The sequence below is a fragment of the Chiroxiphia lanceolata genome, chromosome 3 (genome assembly GCF_009829145.1).
Source record: "Chiroxiphia lanceolata isolate bChiLan1 chromosome 3, bChiLan1.pri, whole genome shotgun sequence".
Classification (NCBI taxonomy): domain Eukaryota; kingdom Metazoa; phylum Chordata; class Aves; order Passeriformes; family Pipridae; genus Chiroxiphia; species Chiroxiphia lanceolata.
This window is the reverse complement of record NC_045639.1, coordinates 111,657,673-111,679,050: the sequence shown is the minus strand read 5'-3', so window position 1 is coordinate 111,679,050 and position 21,378 is coordinate 111,657,673. Positions and strand designations below refer to the sequence as shown.

General features: G+C 43.1%; 1 protein-coding gene across 1 annotated transcript in view; it reads left to right on the top strand.

Moving 5' to 3' along the window:
• Positions 1–21,151, top strand: part of RUNX2 (RUNX family transcription factor 2) — a 155,387-nt gene extending 134,236 nt beyond the window's left edge. Inside the window, exon 8 of the mRNA XM_032683156.1 lies at positions 20,563–21,151. Coding sequence (XP_032539047.1) covers positions 20,563–21,041 — 479 coding nt within the window. The 3' untranslated portion in view covers positions 21,042–21,151. The remainder of the gene's footprint in view (positions 1–20,562) is intronic.
• The last annotated feature ends 227 nt before the right edge of the window (positions 21,152–21,378 follow it).

Below are 21,378 nucleotides of genomic sequence, written 5' to 3'. Positions count from 1 at the left end.
TCCTTAGAAGGGGAAGGTGGCGAGACTTCATCTTCCCCTACACTTTTCCTGCACCTCCTCACCCTTCTCCCTAAACACTAGTCTCTTGCTTTTTGATTCACCTTTGAGAGACTCTTGCAGAGTCAAGGTCTTTAGATGCTGGAGGACCTACCCTGCAAGTGTACCACAAACACATTCAGTGCTGGCTGTGGAAGAGCCTGTCCTGTGCTTGACAAATGCCATATGACAAAGGAGAAAATTAAAACTGAATCTAAATAGCAGGACAAATCAGCAAACCTACCGTTTCCAGCTCTGGGCTTGCACTCTTTCTAGATATTTGTCAGTTGAGGGTGTGCCACCATGTCCAGAACCTGATGTCCCACGTGCTGAAGTCCCTGCAGCATTTAGGGTGGACTTTGCTGTCTTTATATTTACTGCATCGTTAAGTAGGGACACAGTGAGATAGATGAGAGACACACCAAGACAGATGAGGGATGAGCTGAGACAGATGAGGGAGACACTGGGCTCAGTCTCTAAACAAGAGAAGACTGCAGACCGTCTGAATTTAAATGGCCTGAAAGTTGTGTAACAAATTACACAGTGGTAGGGCTGGACTGTAAAATACCGGTACTGTTAAATTGTCAGCAAGGTTGGTTTTGAGCTGGGCTGGCCAACACTGTTGCAAACAGGTCCCAGCTGTGGTTTGGAAATGAGCAGAGTCCCAAACCTGTTCCTGTGGGCAGCTCAGAGGCAGCCACCCCATTATGGATTCAGGATTTAATATTACATCTGTGGCCAGACCATCCTAACTAGATTTAGAGCCAGGGAATGTGCCCCGACCCTGGGCTGTTTGCTAGTTCAAGTATAGCCAAGCTTTCCCATTAATTTGTCTTGCTCTGTAGATATCACCACAACGGTTTGGGCCATCCTGGACCCTCATCAAAAACTGAATTTAGGAAACATTCCTGTTCTCACAGCTCACTGAATGCTGGCAAGTATAAATGCAATGCCAGCCATGCCCTAATCAGTGACACCACTGTTCCTTTAGACAATTTAATTTTCATTCTTGTAAGTCTAAAAATCTTAAAATAAAAACCCACATATAATAGAAGCGGCTCCAGCTGACCCTCTGGATTTAGTGTTTTTATGTTAATGAGAAAGTGAGTGACAGTGATGGGCTGGTTTTTTTCTTGTGGTCCTGTACTGGCTGTCATCTTGGGTTTCTAACCCTGAATGTGAATTACCTTGGATTTTGCTAATGTCATGTGCTCGCATGATCTCTTTAAGAAGGATTTTCCGTTTTGGGGGGAATTTGGTCTTTGAAATGTACTAACTTTGAAAGAAATGTTTATCTTCTGCTAAGGAGCTCAGAAAACTTTACAGTGAAAAAGTAGAAACTCTGGCCATGGAAGTAGCTATTCTTGCATCCCTTTATTCCTATTAACTTGATTAAATATTGTGGGCAATAAGCACATTTCAGGAAGGGACTCTTAATAAGAGAAGGCACTGGTGCTGCCTCCAAAATACAATTCTTTTCTTCTTTATGTGCTCTGGGAAGCAGAAAAACAGTTAATACCATGCCTATTGCCAGCACGGCCTTAGTGTTAGCAGCCCCTGAAATGAATGAGCAGTTCACGCTTCAGCAATATTGTCTCAGGCTCTTGGCAAACCCAAGAAGCCAACTCGGTTTCTGGTGCTCTTGCTATGCTGTGATGTTTTTCTTGGTGACTATAACAGTTTTCACTCTGTCTTCTTTTTTTTTTTTTTTTTTAATTAAACGGAAGCCAAAAGACTCAAGGTTGTCTCTGTCTCCATTTCTCCTCACTAGCGTTCAGTGCTTTCCCTGCGAGGTGACACTGAGTCAAGGCAAAGTAAAGAACTTGGGGGAGCTCAGGTCTTCAGAAACAACCCACTCATTTTGCTGCCTTCCCTAAACTTGTAACTTGCTTTCCGTTTTTTTTTTTTTTTTTCATTATTTTTCAGTGGTTCTATTTATTTTGTTTGCCACAGGTTTTCCATTTTTAGTCTCCTGCCCACTTGGTGCCACCTGGGAATCTCAGCACCTTGGCACTCGTCTGTGGGCTTTCAGTGGCAGCCTCTCCACTGGGTTGAGTCTTTCATTGGAGCAATTGTCCAGAAGATGCATTGCATGATCCTTACCTCAAATTTTTCTAGCGTGGGTGGCCTCAAATTAGGCACCTATGCCCATATTTAGGTGGTAAAACAAGTGGGCTGATTTTCAGGTTTGAATGTTATAATGCCTGTCTTTAAGCCCTTCTCATTTACTTAAAACAGCTGTTGGAGAAGGAAACAAACAGGAAAAATTAAGACAGAGGGAAGGAGTTTTATTCCTGAAATAAGGGATTTAAAAAAATACCAAAAAGAAACAAGTGGAATGTTTTGAAATGGAATAAATTTGTTGCTGATACAGGCAGGAAATAGCACACTCAAATATATGTGGATGTATAGATATATTTTTATCTGAGCTTTTTTTGCAATGTGTTTTATATTTAGGACACATATCAAGATTTGCATCTGTTTCCAGAACTTGCTGCTAACAGTTAGTAATGATGCCAAAACATACTTTAGTTCCAGCTTGTGACCAAATGATATTCAGGGCTCTTTTTTTATTACTAATTTAGGGTCTGATATTAATTAAGGAAATTTTCCATAAGTGCCAGGCTTTTTCTGAAGAACTCATTAAAATTATATTAACTTAAACCGGAATCACAGTCTGAGCATGTTTTGTAATGATTATTCTTACTGACTCTGCTGGGTTTTGTAAACAGAATGCTAATTGTTAATGGGGCAACTGGGCCCTCAATTCCAGACTTTCAAAGGGCCAGATTCTGAGCCATTACCTAAATGTGTGTTCCCAATAAAGTCAATAAGCTCCTAACAGGAAGGCTGTGGGATAGAACTCTTTGTTTCATCCTTGTGCAAAGGCATTTGATGATTTCTCCATTCTCTTTGTGAAATTGCTGCTAACTTTCTACCTACAATGGAGCCAGCAATGGTGGCTGATGAAGGACCACACGTGTCCTGACACAGAGAGGGAATCAGTCTCCATACGTGAAGATCTTTGGTACACCATGTTCACTTATTTTATCCCCCTCCCCTGAAGAGGCTACAAGAAAGCCTGGGAGGGACTTTTGACAAGAGCATGGAGTGACACAACAAGGGGGGAATGGCTTTAAACTGAAGGAGAGTCAATTTAGATTGGTTTTGATGAAATTGTCACTGGGAGCAGTGAAGTATGGCCACAGGTTGCCCAGAGAGGTGGTGGATGACCCATCCCTGGAAACATTCAAGGCCATGTTGAGCAGGACTTTGAACAACCTGATCTAGTTGAAGATACCAGTGCCCATAGCAGGAGGGTTGGACTAGATGATCTTTAAAAGGTCCTTTCCAAAGCAAAACATTCTGTGATTCTATGAGTCTCTGTGGCCTTGGGTCATTGTTGCGCTGAATTTAGTTTGATTAATTGCACAGTATGAGTTTATGCTTGGTTCCATAAAATGCAGGAGAATTTGGTCCTTCTCAGACCATGACTGTGTTTGGTAGAAGACAGGTAGAGGAGTATCATATGCCCTTCAGAGATTGGATGGTTTAAGAGGCCCAATTCTGCAATTCTTACATTAAAAAATACAATTCAAGAGGCAAAAACTGCTGCTGGTAGAAATAAGCTGGATCTGCCTTGATTTTCAGTGAAATTTCTGGCCATGCAGAATTTGACCGCACTGAATTTGGTCAGCAAGGGAGTGTTGGAGTCCAGCAGAGCTTCACAACACCTTTTTGAAATGGTTTAGCAATGGTTGTTGGCCCCATTTTACACATGACCAAATCTCCTCCCCTCTTGATGGATGTTTTAGCAGAAAAAGAACCTGGTGTCCTGCCAGCTTGGCTGACAGATTTCAAAGAGCATTGATACTGATGATAGTGGGCCGATGCTGGTGACCAAAACAGAAGGCAAGAGCCATGCAAGTGTTGAGGTTTTCTGTGGTTGTACAAAAGCAAACAATGTAGGCAGTGAAGGAGAGGAAGATGATGAGATAAAATGAGGGAATGCACCTTCACATGGCTCATGAAGGATGTTATTAAGGGAGAAGGAACTATTTCACATGCACGAAGGGAGGGTATTTGGGGACACTAATCTGGAAATCTCTTAATATTTGCTTTCAGAATGACTCAAAAGGGAGCGAGGGAAGGGATCAAAGCAGGAGATGCCTTCCTGAGCTTGGGCAGTTTCCCCATGTCCATGGGAGCAGTGTGCAGGTGGTGGAGTGTCCCCTCAGGGGGAACATAACCCCATACCCATGCAGTGCTCAATGGTGCTTCTGTGTTCAAGGAGTTTTTGTGGAGTGTGAGGATTTTTAGCCAAGACAGGACTTCATGTATAAAGCTTTGGGAAGAATAATTTGACATAAGGAGTTCTCCACAGATTCATAGGTTATTAGTACAGTGAAACCCATGTGGATATTTGCTTTAAACCCAGGAGTAAGATTTGCCCAAATTAGCTCTCATTTGAACTTGAGGATAACTTTTGAGAAAAAAAGCAAACGCAAAAGCTCAGTTGGTCTTCATTTAAAAATTTCCAGGGAAGAAAAATCCACCACAACCTTTGGTTACAGACACTAATTAGGCTCACTTTGAAATGTGGGTCTTATTACTAGTCTGAAAATCAGTTTCCACTCATTTGAACTTGCTGTAACTTGGCCATAACTTTGTCTGCCAGATTGCAGCACAAATTTTTATTTCTGAGGTTCACATGGGTGCCTGTGGCAGTGATAGATACAAGGAGGAGGTGGGTAGGACAGGTGGTGGCTGTGGTGGTCTCAAGGAGGTGGCAGAAGCCACAGGGAACTGACTGGTGCAGGATGCAGAACTGGTTTGAATTGTGAGGAGGCTGGAGGGGCATCATGCAAAAATATTTTGGTCATTTTAGTTTGCTGTGGTTTCACTGTAGTCTATCAAACAGTGGAAGTTCCTTTCCCTAATCAGCCAAACTCCTACAGTATCCATTTAAAAGGTGTTATTTTTAGTTGAATTGCTGGTGGCACTCTACTTTTCTAAGCCACCTGAAAAAGCTCACGGAAAAAGCATTTTTCACTGACTTCGTGGACTTCTGCAGTTCCTTTAGGAATCTTTTTGCCTTCGTATTTGCCAGTTGTAGAGTCTCTCCCTTTTTTCTAACAAAATGAATTTAATTCCTCTCCCACTACCCTAGATGGAGATACAGGAATAGGACAAGGGGATATGCATTCTCCCCTAGCTTTCATACATCATTTAACCTTTTATCTTAAGAAACACAACCGGTCACAGGGGCTTTTTCCTCCAAATTTAATTAGCATTTACACTGCCAAAAGCAAAGCTCAGAGCTGAGGCTGTGGCCCCATTGGGGAGCAAACACCCAGCCAGAGTAGCCTCCTTGCTCTCCACAGTCCTAAGTATTCCACAGGCAAATTTGCGAATATAGAGTGGAAACTGTCTTAAACCCTTGGGATTACTTGGACCATGCAACGCTCTCATTGTGTGAAGAAGTTTAATTCTAAAAATAGGGGTATCATACACTTAATGCAGGGGATTTTGTGGTGGTTTGAAGGTGCCTTTGGAGAAGGAGAGGAGTCAATGTGCTGCATATTCAGACCTGACTGGGCCACATCACCTCCAAATTTCCTGGTGGTTGTTCCCAGAGGTCTATCTAACCACCCATTTGACTTTTTATCCTGTGGTAGCCATGAGTGTTTGCTGTAATACGTTAATTTGTAATTTAGAAGTGCTGGGATAGGCAGCTGGAGGAAGCCTCTTCGGGCTTGTGTGAGAAAGAGGAGCAATCGTGCTGAGAGAAGGGGAGCACCAGCAGAGAAAACAGCCCAGAGGATTTAAAACAAGGATCAATTCTGAAAGCAAAATGGAGGGGTAGGGCATCTCACAGCCTCTTAACATTGCATTTCTCTGGCAGTGAGCAGTGGAAGGTGGTGTGCTCAAATTAGGATCAGTACCCACAAAGCCTCTTTCATTTCACTGAGATGAAAAGTCGCTACACAAGCTCTAGCAATGCCACATGTGTGGTTTCCACTCGTTATTTTTAATGTCTAACTGGGCTATCTCTGTCTGATCCATAGACATCATTGCTTTTTAATGCCCATTTCTATTAAACAAGCACTGTTTAGAATCGGCAGAATCTTATAAAGCCAGTAGCTAAAGGTATGTCCACCTTGGTTTAGTTTACATAATTAGGCTGCACAATGGGCTTGCTTGGAAAACCAGTTTGCAGCACAGGTACAGGACCAAATTTACAGGGCACATCATTTTTATTGGATAAGTGTCTGTAAAAACACAGCTTGCCGTATTTAATTTTGTGCTGAAATGATGTTCTGTGTTGTGTTGAAAGCTGAATGTGGGATTGAAAGATTTCCACAAACTGGAGATCAGTCCTCTTGTCAAGGCATCAGTTGAGGTTTTGGCTTTAGTTGGGGCACCCAAATTTGGCTCCTGCAGGCGGTGAAGTTCAGCGATCAAAGCAATAGTTGTATTTGTGAATAGCTAATGGACCTTTGCTGGAATCACCGCCGGCCATGTGGCTGCTAATAGTGTTTGCATTGTGGCAGTGTCTGGAGGTCTGATCCCCTTGTGCTAGGGACTGTACAGTTAAAGAAGAGGAGGAAAAAAGAGAGATCAGCCTGTCCCCTATGAATTTGCGCCCTTGAATACAGTACAGCTGGGTACAAGATGTACAGTGGAAAACAAGAGGGGATTGTAACATAAAGAGAGCCAGAGAGGTGGTAGCAGTGGCTTTAATCTCACTAGAGCTGGCAGGTGGTGAGTGTGGGTCAGAAGGGAGTGCAAGGATGATGTTTGAGGGTACTCCTCTCAGGTTTTAGGGCTAGCAGGAAGGAAAGGACAAAGCTGCTGGTTACAGCTTGTAATAAGAGGCAAGTGGTGTCTGTCAGCATCATCACTGAAAAAGCTGAGTGGGGCAGATGATCAGCCACACCAGGTTTGATGAAGGGTCCATTCAGGACCTGTCACCTTGTCAGCATGGAGTGCAAAATGAGAATATTTACATATTCCCAAGCTCTAGGCATTGCCAAAGCTGGATTATTCCGTCTACATTACTATATTTAATAGATCTTAATAGGGATTTGTGAATCTGCTTTCCCCTAGGTGAGCGAGAATAGTCACAGAGTATCTGCTGGATCAACTCTTCCATTTCCTATAGGTCTGTAGTGTCGTAATCATATAGGACTGACAGGAACCTTGTGAGATCATATGATCTGTGCCGCTCTGTGCAGAAATAGGATCAAACATCTGCAGATCATTCCAGTTCAGTGGAGCCAGCTAGTTATGTGTGTTGTTGCCACTGAAAACAAAAATAAAACTATGTCCCAAAGAAGGAATCCCAGCCAAAAAAACTTCATTAAAGTTGAAATAGTTAATTTGGGTGCAGTTAAAAGACTAGAGCTGCATAGAGTTTGTTAGCCTTGACAGAGGGAAGGTATAGAGACCTCAGTGAGAAATAGCATAAACATTTAGATATCCTCGAGGGTGCAGATTGCAAGGGCTGGGATCTGGACTAGGGACTGAGGATTGAAAAATAGACCTTCTGCAAAGGTGACTGGCTTGCCAAATAGGAAGGGAAGCAAGTGCCTCAAGAACACCAGGAGGGCTGCTGACCCGAAATCTCTGCAACATAAACCCGAGATGAAATGGCTCATTGGAAGAGGTGTCTCGCAGAAGCTGCTCAGAGGAAGTCCCCGGGAACTGTGATGTGGATGCTGGCATGGCCAGAGGAGCCACAGAGGAATTCTGGCAATGGGAAAAAGGCACCTCTCTTTCCCCTTTCTTCCCTCTTCCTCTCTCAAATATCTCCCTCTAAAGGGATTTTTTGTTTGTTTTTGTTTTCATTTTGATTCCTGCTGAAAGCCAACCCATGTTGTTTTCTTTTTTATGGGTGAAAAGGAGCGCAGGGGAGGATCTAAGCACCACCAGAGCCGAACTGGGAGCCATCGTATTAGATTCCAAAATTAGATAGGAAGCTGGGTTTAAGGTTAGTCCAAACCCAACCAGTTCCTCGTTTGGCCTGGCCCACGTAGGTGGGCCAGACTGGTTTGGAGCTGTTTTGAGGACAGGCTGCTTGCCCATGGAGGAAGCCATTCCAGCCGCAGCGGAGCTGGAGCCCGGCGGCTGGTGCTCAGCCGACCCAGCTCCTGCTCTCTCTGGTCTGCGCTGCAGATGCGCTGGAAGTTTGGTTTAAAGCCACTTTAGCTGCTGCTTTCTCAAGCAGATGAGGACAACTGAAGGCGATAACTCAGACTGACTTTGTACACATCTTTTTTATTTCAGAAATCGGGATCATGTATGAAAGTTTATTTTAAGTCAAGTTTTCTCTTTGCTCTGTCTGACTTCCACTTTTTCTGTGTCTTCCCCGTTGAAGAGCTTAAAAAAATGTCTGTTGCGTTTTGCCTTTAATCTTTGTAATTTTACATTTCCCAACAAAAGATTTCATAGTATTTTTCAAACTGTAGAACTGGTCTTTGTCACTTGGTTAATAAGAACTATTAAAATATTCATCCTATAGTAAGGAAAATTTACCCGGGAAAATCAAATTATATGCCCTAATTCACAAAACAAAGCAGTAGCAAAAGCCAGAAAGCAATGCATCACATTTCCCCTGGTAACAGCTTTAATGGATAAGTGGGCTTTCTATTTCTAGTCACTGTTGATGATCTGAACTTAAAATTCAAGATACCATGTCCCAGATAAATCACCATTGGTGACCTAAAGAGCTGCTAGTAGTATAGCCTAAGGTGCTGTACATCAAACAGCCTAAAGCGTGTTTGTGATGTGAGCTATTACAGACCAAAGTCTGTTTCTCTTTCTCATCACCAGCTTCCTGGGAGGATAAAACCTATATTCAGACTTTACACTATGGAGAAGAAGCATTTATTTAGAGATGTTCAAAGTTAGGCTGGTTTAAGCTTCAGTACGGCTGATGAATGGGGATGCTGTGTGGACAAGCTTCAACGGATTGAAACTTTGCTTTGAGTAGTTTGCCTTAACTTAGTAAAAAAATTCGGTTAGGTCTGAAAGGAATGAAAAAAATATACAGAGGGATTTACACAGCTTTTACTAAATGAGATTGAAAATCATATATTGTTAATGCGAATATAAGAAAGAATACAGTTCCCTCTAGCCCTGCTCTACAACCATGTTTAGCTGTCTGTGCCCTGCTGAATTTCATGGCAGTCTGGTGTCTAAACTGGGCTGAAACCTCTGTAGGTCTTTGAAATGCTCAGATTTTTCGACTCTTAGCTATGAGAGTAGAAGCTCCAGTGAAAACAGCCCAGTGGTTGGGTGCGAAGTTTTCCTCTGTCTCCCTGAAGTTCGTGGTGATGGTGGCAAGTCCTGCTCTGTGGCTTGAGAGCCACCGTTTTGCTCTTGCTATGCCAAGGGTCGCGACATCCCCGAGCTGCTCTTGCTCTGCCTCATAAGATGAGAGCAGTGTTTTGGCTCCATGTTCACCCACACATCTCCCCACAGGGCTCCTTCTCACCTGAGCCTCCCAGAATTCCTTTAGACGGTGGGCCTTGAGTCATGTTGACGTGTTTGACAATTTTATCACAATGTTACCATTGTTTGTGTTACTTGGGGGAAATGTGTTCTCACTGTAAGGGAAAAAACTCTGGCCGTCGCTGGGTGAGTTATTTTCCACTGTTTTCACTCCAACAGCGTTATTGCGCCTGCTGCTAAAATCCTTAACCTAAGATGGAAATGCCTCCCTGGTATCTCCCGTCTTCTTTCTCCAGTAGCCAGAAGCTCCATGGGCTAAGTGCCCTCATCCCCTTGTAGCGGCTGCTCCTGCAGGATCCTGTGCAGCCCCAGCTCCGAACACAAGCAGCCGCTTTCAGCTGCCTCCAGGACGAGGTGCGGCTGTTTACCCTCTGGGGACACGGGACTTCATGCCGGGGAGGATTACAAATCAACATCACGGCCCTGCATGTGGACAGGGACCGAGGCTGAAAATGTCCTTTGAAAGGAGAAGTTATTTTGGAGGGGAGAAATGTGGTTTTAATTGTTTAGATGAGGGGGGGGGGTGTTTCGTGTTTTATGGATGTCTAGGGGCTGGCGAGGTGCTTTTCTTCCTCTGTGTATGATATTGTTCAGGGAAAAAAAATGGACTATCTACATTTGTGAATTTAAGCTTTTTTGGCCAGAAGGGTAACGATTTGTAGGGTTTGATTTTTCTCTGGAAAAAAACCCCAACAACAGAGCTTTTTGAGAACAAGGCCGAGTAACCAAAATATGTTTGTTTTTGTTTAAATTGCTCAGTAGAGAAATCGTCTCTTGTCTATTGTTAGGAGCGAGGTTTAAATCAAAGGCAAGTTCTACATATTCTAAAATATACAGACAACTCTTTGAAAGCAAAGCCAAGCCAAACTTTAAAAGAGACCTTCTCCTTGATGCAGAAGTTTTCAGTTAGTTACTGTGCCGGAGCTTGAGTGGAAAGAACCAGCCTGAGAAACAAATGGCAAATCCTCATTTTGGTGGCGGAAGCCAGGGAGAGCATCATATTAATAGCACACGAGACCTTTCCACAGCCGTTCTAGTCCAGGGCTTTTCCAGCAGCAGCAAGGAAAAGCCTTTGCAGTTCGTGGGTATTTTTTTGCATTCGGATTTGGCTGTGGAAGGTTGAAGCGAGTGGCGGAGCAAGGGAGGGGAGGGCCTGATCCTCTCATGTTGGGTGGTCCCTCCTACTGCAAATAACCCTATTGGAAACAGAGGGACTATTTGTGGAGTCATTTGTTTGTCAGGAAAAGTAGGGTTTGTAGGATACAGCCCCAATTAGCAGCCAAATTCCTGGTTATTTTCTCGTGATAAAAAGCTGTCACAGAGATGCACGTAGCATCTCTTCAGTTCCCATTTGAACTCCTGCCACTTGCTCCATGCTTCTTCCCACTTCCTCAGCCACGCAAAAGTTATTCCAGCACCACACTAGCTCAGATGAGCTGCCTACTTCCCTCCTGCCCAGCACTGACATGGCCTCCAGCCCTTTACTGTGCTGTTTAGGATCGTCAGGGCACTCCTGGCTTCTGCTCGCTGGTACCTTGGGGTTGTTCTTGAAGTTTGACTCCAAGCACATCTGGCAGGTGATATCCACCCCCTGCCTGGCATTATGGCCCGAACCCAAACATATCATCCCACCATAAACTCTGCTTTTAGCATGGCCCAGATCCAGCCAACCCCATCCAGGGGATGTCCCCTCCTGAATCCGTCCTTTCTTGGGAGATTTACTTAACGTACAGTTTATCACCAAGCTGCAGTTTTTGCAAGGGCAGGAAGGAAAGGAAAGGAAGGAAAATTTGTAAGGGGAGGAAAAAATTACCTGCACAGGTTACCAGACAGTGGGCATCTGCCCAACCCACCCACACTGGTGCAGGCAGGACCATGGCTATGCCGACCCTATGTGAGCTTGGCAGATGCCAGGAGAGCTGTCTGAGAGCTGCAGAAATGCCGATAGCAGTGTCCTTATTTGGGGGAGGAGGAGTGCTCTTGTTAATTGTATTTTTTTGTGACTCCCTGTTTTGGTAGCCATAAGTCATTAGCGGGTTTTAGTTTTTGGGTTTTTTTTAACTTTTTTTCCCCCCCTTGAAACTGAAATGAGGGCTGAAAGGGTAGATTTGTCCTTCTTTTTTATTTCTTTCGCTTTTTCGCCTCTATTTTTTCTTTTTCTTTCTTTTTTTTTTATTTTTTTTTTTTTTTTTGCTAATCTGAGGCACACTGCCACATCTGAAGCCACTTGGCTTATTATGGATTTCATGGAAACTGATTCCCTGAAAGTGTTTCCATATGTGTGTTCCCAATATATCCCATCCTTTTCTAAATGGGAGTACAAACTCGCACACGAGCTGGAAATGGCTTCAGGATGTGACAGAGAAGTCATATGACTGGAGTGGCACTGTGTGTGGCCCTCTCTGAAAGACATGGTGTCCTGTGTGCTGGCTCCCATCCTACAGTAGATCCAGTTTCAAAGAACATCTTCCTTCCCGGCTTCTTAAAAACTCTTAATCAAGAACCAGCAAGGAATCCTCTGTCCTCGGGAGAGATGTGTATTAGTTGAATGAGATTTGAAAGGAAAATTTGGATAGGAAGGGAAAAAGAGAGGTTTAAAGGGTGAAATAACAGAGCAATGCCAAGGGCTTCCCCCCACCCTCCGTCCTGCAAAACATAGTTCCTTTGTGTCTGCCTCAGGATCAGATGGTATTTCTGAGTTAGTAGCATGCAGTGGAAAAGTACAATTCATGACAACATTGGAAACAAATATTTATACTGGATAGTTAAGGCACATTTTTCTGAAAAGAAGAAAAAAAAAAGGAGGAATAAAGTAGCTTGTGAGCCATGATGTATATTATCTTCCCATTCACTGAATTTATTCAGGATTGCTGTCCCGACGCTTGCCTTCGCTGTGCCTGCACCGCAGCGCTCAGCCCTGCGGTTTCACCCCCTTGCTGTACACAACACGCTGAGGTTGCTCTCCAAGAAAAGCCTCAAGTGTTCCTGCTGATGCCTTTCGGCTGGAGGAAAACAGCAGTGACTGAATTTCAGGCAGGAAAAATTGAGGAAAACCGAATGGAGAGCACTATGCGCCTGTGTGTGTGTTTGTGCCATGCCATGTTGCAGAGTTCCTAGACTTATTTCCAGGAAGCATTATTTACTTTTTGGTTCCAGCATAGCGTATAGATGGCCTGAGACTTTAAACAAGCAGGGGGCTTTTGATATACTGCCAGTGCTTTTCCACCTGAATCACCCGTGACAGCTCCAGACTGGAGCTGCTGAGATGGGATGGCAAAGGCTGAGGAGTTAGAGGCTCCCCATCACAACAGGTCAACAGGCAGCCACGGGTGGCAGGTCACAACCACCAGCTGAGGACCTGTTTCTGTAATGCGACCATTTGTCCCCCTCCTGTGGTTCTCATTAGGAAGGTTTACGAGTCCTGTGTGAGGCAGCATCTATAAATGAGACGGTGATGACTGATGCTTCCATAGCTTCATTTCTGCTCCCAACAGTCCGTCTATGAGGGGTTGGTTGTTGCACTTTTCTACCTATTGATGTTCCCTAAATTTTAGATGAGCTAGCTCTGGGGGTGCAGTGAGAAACCACCTGTGTTTTGATGTGTAGTGTCACCCAGAAAGACTTGGGTGCCTGAAGGAAACCAGCTTCATCCGGAAGAAAAGTCCTATTGAGGGAACAGGACAGGTAATGATGGAACCTGGGTTGAAGAAGTGCAAAGAGACTCCTATTTTGCTCTATAGCAATCTAACATCTCTTCTTGGGAAACACTCTTCTTTATCTGCTTGGGAAACATTCTCCTTTATTTGCAAGAGTGGTACTTTAATGGTCGCTGCTAACTGTTATTTATGGGGTGTTTCTCCCCGCAAAGGGCTTAGGTGCAGCATCATAAATTCAGTGAAAACATCTATCTGCAAATTAATCCGTGGTATTCGAGGTGCCAAAGTCCTGATACCTAAATACCAGGAGCCATAAAAGTGCAGTTTACTGTGTGAAATGGGGTACTGAAGGACGACAGAAGGGATGTACTGTAATTAGGGTCTCGCCTGTTATATGTGAGGCTCTGAAGGGGTTAAAGTGTTCCTTCCTCCATCTGACTTTTGTGAGACTGCTGTGCTTAATAATGTTGCAGTTTAAAGGGTCCCAACTAGGCCTTGAAGTTAACACCTTGTTGAGGTGAAGAAAAGAGGAGGGGGGAGCCAGTTCACACCTTTTCTGCAGCTATTGTTTGCCAGGAGACCTGCTTGGGGTGACCTGGAGGGAAAAAAATGAGAAAAAAAATTATGCTTTTTTTCTTTTTTTCCTCTCCTGAATTAAAGAGAGGGGAAAAGGCATTTGAAAACATACAATTTCCTATGATAAATGGTTCCAAATATCCAGATGATGCATGCTCATCCCAAAAGTGAACCAGGGAGGGAGAAGCCCTGTGCATTATTTCTGCTTGACCCTCACCCTCACAGTGCATAGACACACATTCAGTGGCAGATGTGTGGGAGAAATGTCCCTGAGCTTGGCAGGAAGCTGAGCACCAGCCTAGGTTTCTGGGATCAGGACCTAACAGCTACAGCAAGGAGTAGATACAGGAGGAGTTGGTTTGGGATCCCTGGGAATTGCAGTCTCAGGCTGCATCCTACAAAGGCATCCAGACGGAAGGTGGTGCAGCAGTTTTGGAGAGCCAAAGGCCTGCCTGGAAGGAGGCAGAAAGATCATGCTGTGTGTGATTCACTAAACCCTTATTAGAAGAAGGAGGGAACAAAAATTTAACAAAATGAAGAGCAAAATAACATTGTCTCCCTGATACAGAAGGATGCTTGGGAAAGACCCAAAGAGATGCAGCTAGGAAATAACTACTCTTCCATCCAAACACATTGCAAAGAATCCTTAAGATTGCAAAATGAAGTGCTCAGAAATTGAGAAATCTCAGTACTTACATTGCCTGTGCAACTCTACATTAGCCTCATTTTGCTTATGCATTATATTAGAGATTTTAATTACAGGATCACATGATACTTTTCCCACGGGATTCCTGTCTCATTCAGTGCACAAGATGGACAGTGCTAACTTAATGAGCAGCTCTTCAACATTTTGTTTTCTTCTTGTTCTTTGCATTTCCTCAGGCCTTGCTTATTGCAGAGCATTAAATGCTGCTCTGAAGAAGGAATCCCTAATTTCTTGCTGGGCTTTGCTCTGATATTTCTGCCATAGCATTTGTATACAGCTCACTGTAGTGCAATATTCCCAAGAAAGAAAGAACCTGCTTTACATAGAGAACTGAGGCTCTCGTGTCATTCAGTGCACCTTCTCTCTGTCACCTACAGCACAGTTTCTGTTCTGTCTGTAGCCTTATGTTCAGACCTGTGATCCCGTTGGTTTCAGCTGCAGCTGGGAACATTTAGTGCACGTGCAAATCAGAAGCCAACATCTTTGCTGCACACTGAAAATGAGAGAAGTGAAAATGGGATTTGGAGAGATTTCAACTGAGTCATGTAGGAGCCATGTGACAAAAACACATATAAAATCCAGTTAATTCAGGAAATAATTGGGTCTCTCTCACCTCATTCACTTCACCCCTTCTGATTTCTTGGAGCAGTGGATTTTGGGGATCTATAGACAACAGTCTTCTCTGTTCTTCAGCTGAGATACATCTCCAAAGGTGGCCAGCTTGGGAGGGTTCATGGAAAAGGAGTAGCGTCTTGTGTAGTTGAATGCTGTATTGTGCATATGGAGAAGTAACTTAAATGCTGGTGTTTCCTAACTTTCTCACAACCTCTATTGAGGTGGTAACCTCAATAACATCCTTTTGTTTGTCCCTAGTTGTGTTCATAGTTTCTCAGATTTCTAAAAAAATCAAACCCCAAATAACCTCGCCTTTCCAAATTTTTCTTTGCAATACTATACAAACACCCATGGACTCCTTTCACTCAGGCTCTGCCATTCCAGTGAGTGGAGCCATTGATGGACCAATCCTTCATGGGGCTGGCATGGGGATGGGTGGCAATGTCCCTGTGTTTCAACAATATTTGCAGAAAAAAGGCTGAGATTTGGGACTCTGGTATTTCATTCCAATCTCTAGACAAGTGTCTTTGTAGGGGCACAGACTCTTCTGCCCATTTTTAGTCAGAATGCTTATGATTTGTTCATATTTGGCTGGATTTTCATGGCAACATCTCTCACACAAAAGCCACTCCTATTCCAAAGTTCAAGTCCTTACTTCAAAGCATGGAACTGGTACAGCTTTTCAAAGGAAGGCTCCTCAGAGTTTAAGATTAGTAAAACAATATATTTTTCCCAGCAGAAGAGTTTCAGCTGAAATTTTAAAAACAAATAAATGCATAAATCACAATTTAGACCGAGACAGACGCCCAGCATGGACAGTTTCAGCCAGAACATTTAAAGTTTAGCAAAGCTGTAAGAGACTGAAAATGGTCTCATCATGTGAAGTGTGTGGCATGCTCCATCCGAGGAGATATTATCAGCTGTAAGCAATCCAGGCTGCACATATAATTCATAGACGTAGATGTTTGGGAAGGAAAAAACAATTTTAATGGGTCCATTGCTACAATGTCTCAGCCTGAATTGAACTATTGAACAAAAAATCAACAAAATCTAGTATCAGCTTCAGCGAATGTCTTAACACTGAAGCTCCCCAAAACACAAGTGAATAATTTAGCTACTGATAAGTATATTTAACTATATATAGATGAATTTCCTGTTCAGTGAGTCTTGAACACAGCATCACTGTTTTTGTGCATCCAATGGTTATGCATTGATGGGCTAGAAATTTTCCTATGAAACATATGCAGTAAGCCAAGGGGACTTTTTTTGGTAATCACCTTATAGTGACTTATAGTCACCTTATATGACAGAGCAAATTACAATATTTGTAACTTATAAAATTATCCTGTAGCCCCTTAAAGTAGATATCATCTTGCTGTACCCACAAGGAGTTAATCTGGCCACAGTACATTATGATCTGTAATAATTGGAAGCAATTGGCCGAAGTGCTGTAAACCTGACAGAAATTTTTGCCCCATTTTCTGCAAACCACAAGCACAGCTTATTAGTTGAGACCTGAGCATTAATTGGCATTAACTGGCATTTGTAAACTGCAAAAGAGAAATGACCACGACACGCATGCAGCTGTGTATGGTAGAGCTGCAAAGCTGCAACAGGTAAAACTGTGTTCTAAGTGCGAACGCAAAACCATTTGAGTTGGTTGCTGGCATATGCCCATGTCTAGGGATTTTAATGAGTGCATCAAAATCAAAATAAGTGAAACCACATGGAATTTTAATTGTTCTTATTCTAAATATGAAACACACTGAAGCAGTATTCTTGAATCTGGGATGTTAGCATATATATTGGCATGTTAACATGACCACTTTTCTGTTCTAAACGTATACCTCTCAGAAAACTGGAGTGCCAGGTTACATTAGGGAGGAATCAGCTTGGAAGATTTAAAAATAGTTTAGCTTGGACTCATTCAGATGTAAAATGGTTTGCTTTTTTCAAAAATATGCCTTTTTCATTTTTTTTTTTTTTTGGATTGCTAAGCAATACAGCCAGCTGATGACACTATGTAGCAAAAGATCACTTGCTGTGCTTGTTGCCGTGTCTGTCTTTCTGGAGGCATAATATAAAGTCTTTCCTCTTTACACAAGTGTGGTTTCATCATGTTGTGGCCACGTTGTAGGGCAGAGGGTCTGTGCTTCATCCGTTTAATGCAAGCTATCATGAGAGTGGGAATTCACAGATGCAAATGGTTTTCTTGCTCTGACAGCAGAAAAATTAGCATAGATCTTTAATCCTGCTGGGGAGAGGAATAAATAAGTTATTATAATATTATAATTATTATATTATGAGTTATATACTTGCACTGTCATGTTACTGTATTGCTGATCAACATCGCTGTTTGTGCACAAGTAGATATAAAGATGGGTGCCATACCCATTTATCATTCCAGTCCAGCATAGAGCTAAACATGTATAAATTAATAGTCATCTGGGGTTTCCAAGTTAGAACCAAAATCAACCTTAACATAAGGAGGTAGCACAGAGAAAGGAGGTGGAGGGTGAAAATGCATCAGCAGGATTGCATAGCAGTGAGGATGGCAAGAAGCTGAGGTTTAGAGCTGACTTTTTCATACGTTTCACTTAGAAATGAGACTTTCAAACAAGCATCTCAGAGAACTTCTCCTGATCTCCAAAAATATCTTTGCCAAATGGAGATACATAAGGCTGGGAACAAGTGGCAGCCTTATGCAGGGAGTTATGGAGACAGCAAAAGGTGGTTGGGCAAGAGGGGAGCTGGAGAAGTGAGTGTGCAGGAGCCATGCAGACACAGCCATGAGTGAGATAAGACAGGGTTATGGTTATTTGGCCTTTGGGTAAATAGGATTGTACTTTACAAGCAACAGTAAAAGCAAACAAGTGTGGATTTACTACGGTATGTAACGAGGTCTGTAGCCCCACATTCGAAATGCCTACGTGTGGTGTGCACATTCCCAGTGATTCGACGCAGACATGATCTCTTGGCAACACCCATACAGATAATATTTGGATCTAACCCTGAGAGGGAGATTGCCTTTTAATGTGTAAAACTGCTTGGAGAGTTTGTTGCTAAGAAAAAAAAGGTATTGATTGCAAAGAAACTGAAAATACTGATGTTCTTCTACACCCTTACACTCATATCTTTGACTGTAAAAATCCTGTTTAGCTTCTATCAGGGTAAACTAAGAGCAATTCTGTTCATGTTGGGAAAGTTGCAACAACAATAATAAAAAAAAAGGAGTATAAGCAGTAGCAGATTGAAACTCAGTATTTTGAGCAGCTGGGGAAATTATGTTCTAACCTTATATATCCAGATACATATCAGACCTGTTCACAATATAAAGGATAGTGTTCCAAAATTACAGCTTTGAATCTGGGTGGTATTGCCTCTGGCTATTGTTTGCAGTTGGGAACGAAAGGAGTTGCATCAAGTAGTAGAGTGTTTGCTGTAAAGGTACAAGTTATATTACATTCCATGGCGCTGTGGTTGGAGGGGTTGATGATGGAGACAGACCCATTCACCTGTAGGTCACTGATTCAGTCCCTGATAAAGATAATAGTAATCACATTGTCATCAGAGTTTAGAATGGGCTTTTACTGCCCATTTAAAGCTCTGTACTCAATATCTTTTGAGATGGCAGATTATAAACCCCCAGGTTTCAGGGTGATTTGGATGCTTAGCTGGCTGTGGCCTGGGTCCTCCAACCTGAACCCAAACTGTGCTTGAACTTTACCCTGCTTCTGCTTTTAAATGTCATTGTGGGCGTGGGTTTAATGAGCTGGGAGAACAGGAGAGAATATAGTGATCTAAATGCCAAAATGTGCCACACAAGCTGACAGAGGCTGTTGAGTCTGTGGCTTGTGGCAGCAACAACCATTGTGGATGCTATAGGAGGCCAAGGGTAGAAGGGCTGTAGGGACTTTCTTTCTACACAGCAGTATCATCAAGTCAGATCTGAAGCCTGTCTACAAGGAAAATAAGTGCTTCATTTTAAACTGAAGATACACAGAGTTTTTCAGTGTTTAGCACATTAATTTGGCATCTAGAAGATGCCGTATTTTCCTTTGAGTTAAATCAGGTTCGGTAGGTTGAAAAAGAGGTGAGTGAACCCCTGGATCTGTAGGACTGTAAAACTGTAGAAGTGTTAGGTGGGAAGTGCAAGGAGGATCCATTTGATTTCATAATTTTCCCCCTTTAGTTATACTCTGCTCTTTCCATCTCTTTATAAATATGTGTATATGTGTCTGCTGCATACTGGCCGATGCATTTGCCTCCTCCTACTCTGTACTTCTTCATTAGGCTTTCCCTCTTTCCCCCTGTCCCTTTTCCCACACCCTCTTTGTTTTCCACTTTTCTGGCTCCCAGTACGAGCTTTCACCATCTTTTTCTTCTGCTCCTGTCCATCCCACGGTCTCCTAAGCACATCACCCACCTACTAACGTTTGCTTTCCAGTTCTGCTCCAAAGCTTTGGATGTTTGATGTGGGATTAGAAATTAGCCAAAATGAGTTTACCCATCCCTGTTTTGCGTTAGACTCCAATTCACAGCGTTACCATCCAGACATGCACAGTAGCCATAAACTGTGTGGTCTTTTTTTTTTTCAACCAGACTGCAGTGACTACATATGAAAACAACTTTTTCAATGGCAAAAAGAGTGTTGGGCTTGTAATTTTCCATCAACTGCTCTGAAAAGTAAAATCTGCATCTTTGCTATCAGCGCAGTGGCCTTGCCCGTCCTTCAGATGCAGCAAACAGCATTTTTCAGCCAAAGGAAGCAGCTGAACACATTCTCACCTAAATAAATTATTTAAGGCAAGAAGTGGGTCTTAATCACCTCCAGTTTAACTCTCCTGGTGTCAGTGGTACAGTTAACTCGGTGTTGCCAGCTCTTGTAGCTTTATTACAAGCTGCATGATAATTTCTGCTTTTCTGGAAATGCCAGCTCCTGACAGCCTGTGCTGAATCTCAGCTTTTGTGTGCAACCAGACTTGAGTTTCTTGAGAGGCTCTAGCAAAAAACCAGAGATATATAACCCTCAAAGCTCTGAAACCAGAAGGCAGATCAACTCCAAATCCACCTTTCTGTTTTTGGCTCTTTTTCAATCCCTTGATTTAAGAGATTTTTTTTTTTCCCCTTTCTTTTTTTGGCTCTTTTTCAGTGTCTTGATTTTAGAGGGGTTTTTTTTCCCTGACCTGACTCGTGACCTTTGAACGCTTCAGGTTGGCAATGCTGCTCCCTCCATTGGCATCAGTGGAGTTAGACCACGGATGAGTTTGGCCCAGCGCTTGTAGAAGACAGATGTATGACTCTGTTCCTTGCAATGTATTGCTTGATGTGATCTGCTGTTCTCTTGGGGGCCAAAAGAAGTGGGTTATCTTAGAAAAATAAAATTCTATCATCACTTGATACAAAAAATGGTATTTACAGAATTGTTTTCCCCCGTCTTTTGTTATAATTTTTTAGGTGCTTCAGAGCTGGGCCCATTTTCAGATCCCAGGCAGTTCACAAGCATTTCATCCCTCACTGAGAGCCGCTTCTCCAACCCACGAATGCACTATCCAGCCACCTTTACCTATACACCGCCAGTCACCTCAGGCATGTCACTGGGTATGTCCGCAACCACTCACTACCACACCTACCTACCACCACCCTACCCCGGCTCTTCCCAAAACCAAAGTGGACCTTTCCAGACCAGCAGCACTCCATATCTCTACTATGGCACTTCGTCAGGATCATACCAGTTCCCCATGGTGCCGGGAGGGGACCGCTCCCCTTCCAGGATGCTCCCGCCGTGCACCACCACGTCCAACGGCAGCACGCTGCTAAACCCTAACTTGCCCACCCAGAGTGACGGGGTGGAGGCGGATGGCAGCCACAGCAGCTCCCCAACCGTCTTGAATTCTAGTGGCAGGATGGATGAGTCCGTTTGGAGGCCGTACTGAGATTTCTTCCGTAGCCGGCCCAACCTCCGCAAGCCAAAAAAAAAAAAACAAACACCAAACGGTCGACTAACTACGAAGTGCCTGTTTTTGGTTTTTTTTGCTTTTTCTTTTAAAAAAAAAAAAATATTTTACCAATATGTGCAACTGTGTAGACGGGATGATAATGGCCATAAATAACACAGGAGTTACCAACACACCACAACCCATATTTCAGATTATGTGAATCAAAGCACATATTTTCTTTTTTTTCCCCTTGGAACCATTTTATATTTAAAATGTACTTTCTCCACACACAAAATCCCCCCCTCCTTTTTTTTTGTCTTTTTTTTTTCCCCTT